General features: G+C 44.2%; 1 protein-coding gene across 1 annotated transcript in view; it reads left to right on the forward strand.

Annotated features, from left to right (window-relative positions):
* WDR43 (WD repeat domain 43) overlaps positions 1-1,171 on the forward strand; it is an 18,154-nt gene extending 16,983 nt beyond the window's left edge. Inside the window, exon 18 of the mRNA XM_009333684.1 lies at positions 5-1,171. Coding sequence (XP_009331959.1) covers positions 5-124 — 120 coding nt within the window. The 3' untranslated portion in view covers positions 125-1,171. The remainder of the gene's footprint in view (positions 1-4) is intronic.
* The last annotated feature ends 4,791 nt before the right edge of the window (positions 1,172-5,962 follow it).

Below are 5,962 nucleotides of genomic sequence, written 5' to 3' on the forward strand. Positions count from 1 at the left end.
CCAGGAAAACTGGGATGAAGATGAAGAAAAAGAGGAGCAATCTGATGAACAAGACATGACTGTTGAAAAGGAAATCAATGGTGATTCTGATTTGGAACCAGAAAATGAAAGTGAAGAAGAATAACAGCACGAAAGAATAATTTTAACAGTTTAAACAAGTGGGCTACCAAAATCTAATTCTGGATCATCTTGCTGAAAGATGCCATATTTGCATATAGGGAGTGCAGACTCATGCACGGCCTGTGTGCAGAGGCACATGTGGGGCACCGTGCATTTCTGAATCCAGAATGTTTAACCATGCCAGCCTTCTCTCGCCCTATTTCCCTGCGCTTACTTATAGAAACATTTCTTCCACCTCATGGTCAGATTATGCCTGTCATGTGGACATGCATTTGTATCTCAAGTGAAATAAATCTGCCACCGCTGTTTGTGTGGTAAACTTGGTTCAGCTTTACATTGAATTTGTTTCAAATATTCAAGGATTGAAGACAACTGGTCTATACCTTCTTTCCATGCTTCAGTTAGCAATAGCAAGTGGGCATCCTGCTGCTTTTTTAAAAAAAAAAACAAAACCAAAACAGAAAAAAGAAAAAAAAGATATTTTTGTAATATTTAAATTCTCTACTGAATTTCTTTTCTTCCCCCCCCATCCTCAATTGGTTTAGCCATGCCTTGGCAATATCTAAATGCCAACCTGACTTAAAAGTGGCTTTTTCTTTTTTTAACAAATTTGAACTCAAGACTTTTCTATGTATAAATCAATGACTTTTCTTGTGCTTCAAAAGGACATTAGAACTATCACTGGCTCCTAGTTTTGTTTTAATGGAGGCTGTATATAAGTTTAATGCTAACCCAGAGGATAGACTGTGTTGAATTGGGTGGGGAGAGGGGAGTAACACAGGGAAATGAGAAGGTGAATGCTTGTGAATATGTAGCGCACAGCTATACCTTTATTACGGATTTTTAATCTCTCAGTGGCAGAACAAGGACAGCTATTTGCTCAGCTAATGGAAGCTGAAGTGGTGCAAACACGTTTTTCAGAGCAAAACAAGGTAAAGGTTTGAGCCATTCACCACTATAATGTACAATAATATATTTGTCTATAAATGGAGCTGTTGCAACTAAATACCACCCTCTTTGTAAAGTGAATAAATATACATCTCCTTTACCAAATACCTGTCCTGTGGTGTTTGTTGAGAGAGACCTTAAGTAGCTAAGGGTGGTAGTTAAGGATGAAATGCTGTTTGTAAAAAGCAGATTTCTGGTGGAGGAGGAAGCCAACCTAAAAGGTTATAGTGTTCCTCAGAGCATCTATTGTTAGCGATTTCTTAGCTCCCTACGTTTCAGTCGTATCCGTTGGGTTTGTCCACTGCTTGGGGATTGCATTGGGATTGCAGCGTTGCCTGGAGGCGTAGGGGATTGTGTCACTGACGAAGCTGGAAGAGACGTGTTCTGTCTTTGGAGAGCTGGAGGTAGAACGGCAGCAGTTGGAGGCTTCCAGTCTCTGGAGGGTTTTAACTGGCAGTAAATCAGCGTCTGAATAATTTGTAAAGCTGGGCTTTTATTTAATTTCTGAGATGCTGTGAAAATAAATGCCAACACTTGTGCACTGTCTTTACTCAGACAAGCCACCAAATTAGGCTGAGCTGATGTGTAGGTTTTTAACCAATACTGATGCTATATACAGGCAGGCTTCGTATCGGGCAAAAGAGGGGTGTGAATGAAGGTCTGTTGCATCTCAGGTGAGTGCTGTGCTGAGCTTTTGGGGTGTGGAGTAACACAAGGAGCAGCTCTGTTTTGGTTGTGCAAGGTCCTACGTGTATCTGTGTCCCAGCCTTGCCAGAAGCTGAAGCAGGAGGTTGGGGTCAGAGCAGGCTGAGTTATCTTGTTGGCACTGTTTGGGTATGGGGAGTGGTGGCATTGGAAACTTGCCGCCCCTTCCCATTGTACCTGTAAGGTAGGCATGACCTGTGTCCATCCTTTCAGTGCACCGGAAACCTGTTGCAGGAGTGGAGCTGTGGGAGAACCGGGCAGCAGGAAGCGGAGGGGGATTTCAGGAACATTTCGTTCATTCTTCAGTCTTGCCAGCATTGAGATTCTGCGGATCTGTTTCAGTATCAGACAGCAAGCTGGTAGCAGGGGTATGAGTTCTGGTCTACTCAGGTGTTACTACAGCTGGGTCACACTGTCCTCTGAGCCCTCTGCCTGCATCATCAAGCAGCTGTTCTGTGTGTGAAGCTGTTTGGGTATGGCAGCCGGAAGCAATTGGGCTGGTGGTTCCAAAAGTTTCCCTCACCTTAGAGCTCTGATAACCGACAGTTTTATGCACTTTCTAATCCTTACCATTATTTATCTGCAAAGCCAAGGTCTCAGCCAGCTGATGACTAACCTGTTGGTGTCTTCATCTTTCAAAGATGCAGTATCATCTGGAGAAAGAGGCTGGAAATGGGGTGGGTCCCCCTTGCAGCCCTAATCCTGGTGGTTTTGGAGCAATGAAGAGACTAAGGAGGACAGACTAGCTGCTCATTCGGAGCAGTGGAGGTTGGATGAGGTTTTGTGTAGAGTCCAGGGTGTGTCCAGAGCAAGCTTCCACGGTTGAGTAGTCAACAAATCAATGGGGTGGAAACTCTGAGGCATACTTTTGTTTTTATTTGCCTAACTAGTATTGTGTCCTATTTAAAGGTGTGTATTTAACGTTTGTCCAGGCACCACTGCACAGCACAGGAGATTTTTGTTTGCTGTTTTTCATGCGGTGGTGGCCTTATTTCCAGCTTACGGAAGTAAATAAACTTTGAATGTGATAAGGCGCAATACCATAGATGGCCAGGGTGTGTCACACCAGCTCCACAAAAATTCCTTGGATTACTGGGCAGCAAGAAGCAACCTGGGACTTGTGCCTTCGCATTCTTGCTAAACGCATCCTGCTGTAAGACGGTGTGGCTCCCATTCTCGCCTCTTGTTGTGGTCCTGCTTCCAAAGGGACTTAGTACTGCACCAGGACTTGGTGCAAGAGGTGCTTGTTGCCTCTCTTGCTAAATATTTCAGTGTTTCATCCGATTCTCAGAAGTTTGGTAGGGGAATAAGAGCTGCCTGTGCGGGATGTGCACCTGTGTCTGTTAAAGGTTCTGCTGTGTAAGGACTTGTAGTATGGATGTTTTGCTTTTGGTCTCCCTGCATGCTGGGGGAAGTGATTTAATTGGTTTTAAAAAAACACAACTTTTTTCGGTTTATCCTTTAAATTACTTTTGCTAATGGCTTCTCTGTCCCAAAATAACTATCTCAATGACATTGGTTAAGAAGAAGCAAACAAAAGCAAAACATGCTGTTGGAAACAGGGTAGAGGAGGAGGACGTGGAAGGGGAGAAAAGAAGGAAAGATTTAGGATGCACAACTAGTTCTTAGAAAATTCCTGATTACTGGGAACATCAGCACGTAGACATTTGAAAACTGCACGTGAAAATTACAGAGGTGGCATATAGCTTGATAGCCAAGTTGTAGTTTAGGCTGTCTTGTGATGACACAAGGGCTTGGTACTGTATTTGCCCTTCTTTGCATGGGAGGGAACTGTTTGGTGATAGGGAAAACTCATTCTGTGCACAGTTTTGCCCTTTGCCCCTTTAACCTGTGCATAAACCAAGATTAAGTCTCTAAGAAACTCATCTGTGGCCCTCGGGATGTTGGTTCCCCCCTCCCTGGAAGGAGGGGGCTGGAGAGAGATGATGGTGGCAGACACTCTGTTTGTGTGTGTCCAAACTCACAGCTGTGGGACCTTGATGAACCATCCAGGAGACTGTTTCCCTGGTTTGTAGGAAAGACAGATATTTTGAGTTAATTTATGGTGGGCGGCTTAAAACTTCAGTTTTGTTTTAGAGAGCAGTATGATTAACCCTGGAAGGAAAAACTATTCCTACGTCTCCAGTCTGCTAAAAGTGGGTGACTGCTACTTCGGCTGGTTGCCAGGTGGCCATACCCTTCCCATTTGGGACTGGGTTTGGGACCAGTCTTGCCATCTCCCTCCTGGCATGTAGGTCCCGAAGCTCTCTAACTGGGTGTGCGCAGCACCTGGAGTCACCAGGAGGGCTGCTGGAGCCGTGGTTTGGAGGTGATCTTGTAAAGCAGGTAGTGTGTAACATTAAGTTACAGTGTCTGGGTGCCCCAGCTCTTATGTTGTGACACCTGTGGTGTTTTTCAGTTCATTTAAATATCTACAAGGGCTTGTTTTGAACTGGAGAGAGAGATCCATTCCTGTTGGGGTTGCAGAAATAATGTGTGGGAAGCCACTGCACTTGAGCAGAGGAAATAACTTGCCAAAATGTGTTTGGTTCTTGCCAGTATGATTGTTTTTGACTCAACTGCTGCCTAAAACAGTCTCTTTCAAAACTGCCTTATACCCAGCCCTTGCAAAATCAAGATGATCATAAAGAAAATCCTGCGTGGAAGACAGCCTGGGCCTCTGCATGAGGAAAATTTTGTCCAAGTGCCTTCATCTCCGCTTCTGTTCTGGCAGCAAGATACAAAATTGCTCAGCAAGGAGGTACAAGAGATAAATAAGATTTGTGTGAGTGAATCTCATGTTATCTAGGAGGGGAAGTCAAGTCATGGTCAGACCTGGAACCTCTCCAAAGCTCTTCTAATCATGGAGATGGGGTTAACTAGGTTATTTCAAATACCTTGGCTCAGTAATGAGCACTCTAAGTTATTTAGGAATAACTTAAGGAATTAATGGTGCATTTTGTCCTTGAGAAGAAAATATTTCTCTTAAGCTCCAAGGGGGCTTGGAGGGGAGGGGGCTGTCTCTGGGTTCCTCCCATGTTGGGTACTGCACACACACGCTTAGGTCCCCCTTGATCTCGGCATCTGTGAATTGGAGGACTGTTTGCTTTCATCAACATTAGAGAGCACTTGTCTGTTGGTTATTTTAGTGACTTCCCAAAGCCCCTGCGATAAGAGTCAACAGTATTTTGGTGCCTGATGGCACGTTTCAGAAGGAGCGGGCTTGTGCGTTTGTCACGCTCTCTCGCACATAGTAAACTCATTCTTTATATTCAGCTGTTGGCCGATGGGGGGCAATAAATGATTTATAACCATGGCAACAGTTGCTGTGGGAAACTGGCATAAACAAGAATCTTTTTCATGTCCACATCAATGAAAGTATTAAAAATCTTCCCACTCTGAATCGGGTGAGACCATTTGTGACACTTCCCAAAAATGTGGTGTAGAGGTAAGTCAGATTGAAATGTTATCACAGAGACTGTCTGCTGCAGGAACCGATGACCCTTTCAGCTGCCTCAAGTTGGAAGTTCCTGTAATCAGATCAAAGAAATGTTTTCTGCCCCCAGCTGAACCTGGATTTTCTGGGAAGGGGGGTTGACAGCGAAGGTTGGCAGAATCTGCTTTCGCTGGAGTTGCACTGTGTTAGTTCAGAGATTTCTGTAGTGCAAAAAAGTCTCATGGTGTGAACTCGGGGAACGTAGGAACATGGGTATTTGTAGTCACTGTTTCAGCTGACTGGCTTCCAGCACTTGTAGGTTGGAAGGAGCTTGGGTCCTCTCCAAACCTGCGGTTCTCTGAAGCTTTATCATGCGTTTGGGCTCCTCAAAGCAAGGTATATAGCTGAAATAGAGTTTGTAGATACAATTAAAGATTTGGAAAAGGAAACTAATAGGATGAAGGCAAGGCTGTTCTGGAAAATATGAACTCTGGTGGATGCTTCAAACTAAATGACTTTGCCTTTAAATAAAGGAGTGTCAAAGTGACAATTCCGTTTCTACAGTCTCCTCATTTCCAGTGAAATACTTCCACGTTTAGAGGAAGGGTTTTTCCCTCTATCTGTAAATAAATTTCTCTCTGACTAAGGTAATGCCACAGAAAACTCCCTTTGTAAGGCACTAAAACCTGCGCTTGCTGCTGCTTCATGAGGGGGTCTGACAACAATTTTGGAGCTCGGTTGGTGCTTCCAGAG

Source organism: Pygoscelis adeliae, unplaced genomic scaffold, assembly GCF_000699105.1.
Source record: "Pygoscelis adeliae isolate BGI_AS28 unplaced genomic scaffold, ASM69910v1 Scaffold1, whole genome shotgun sequence".
NCBI lineage: Eukaryota > Metazoa > Chordata > Aves > Sphenisciformes > Spheniscidae > Pygoscelis > Pygoscelis adeliae.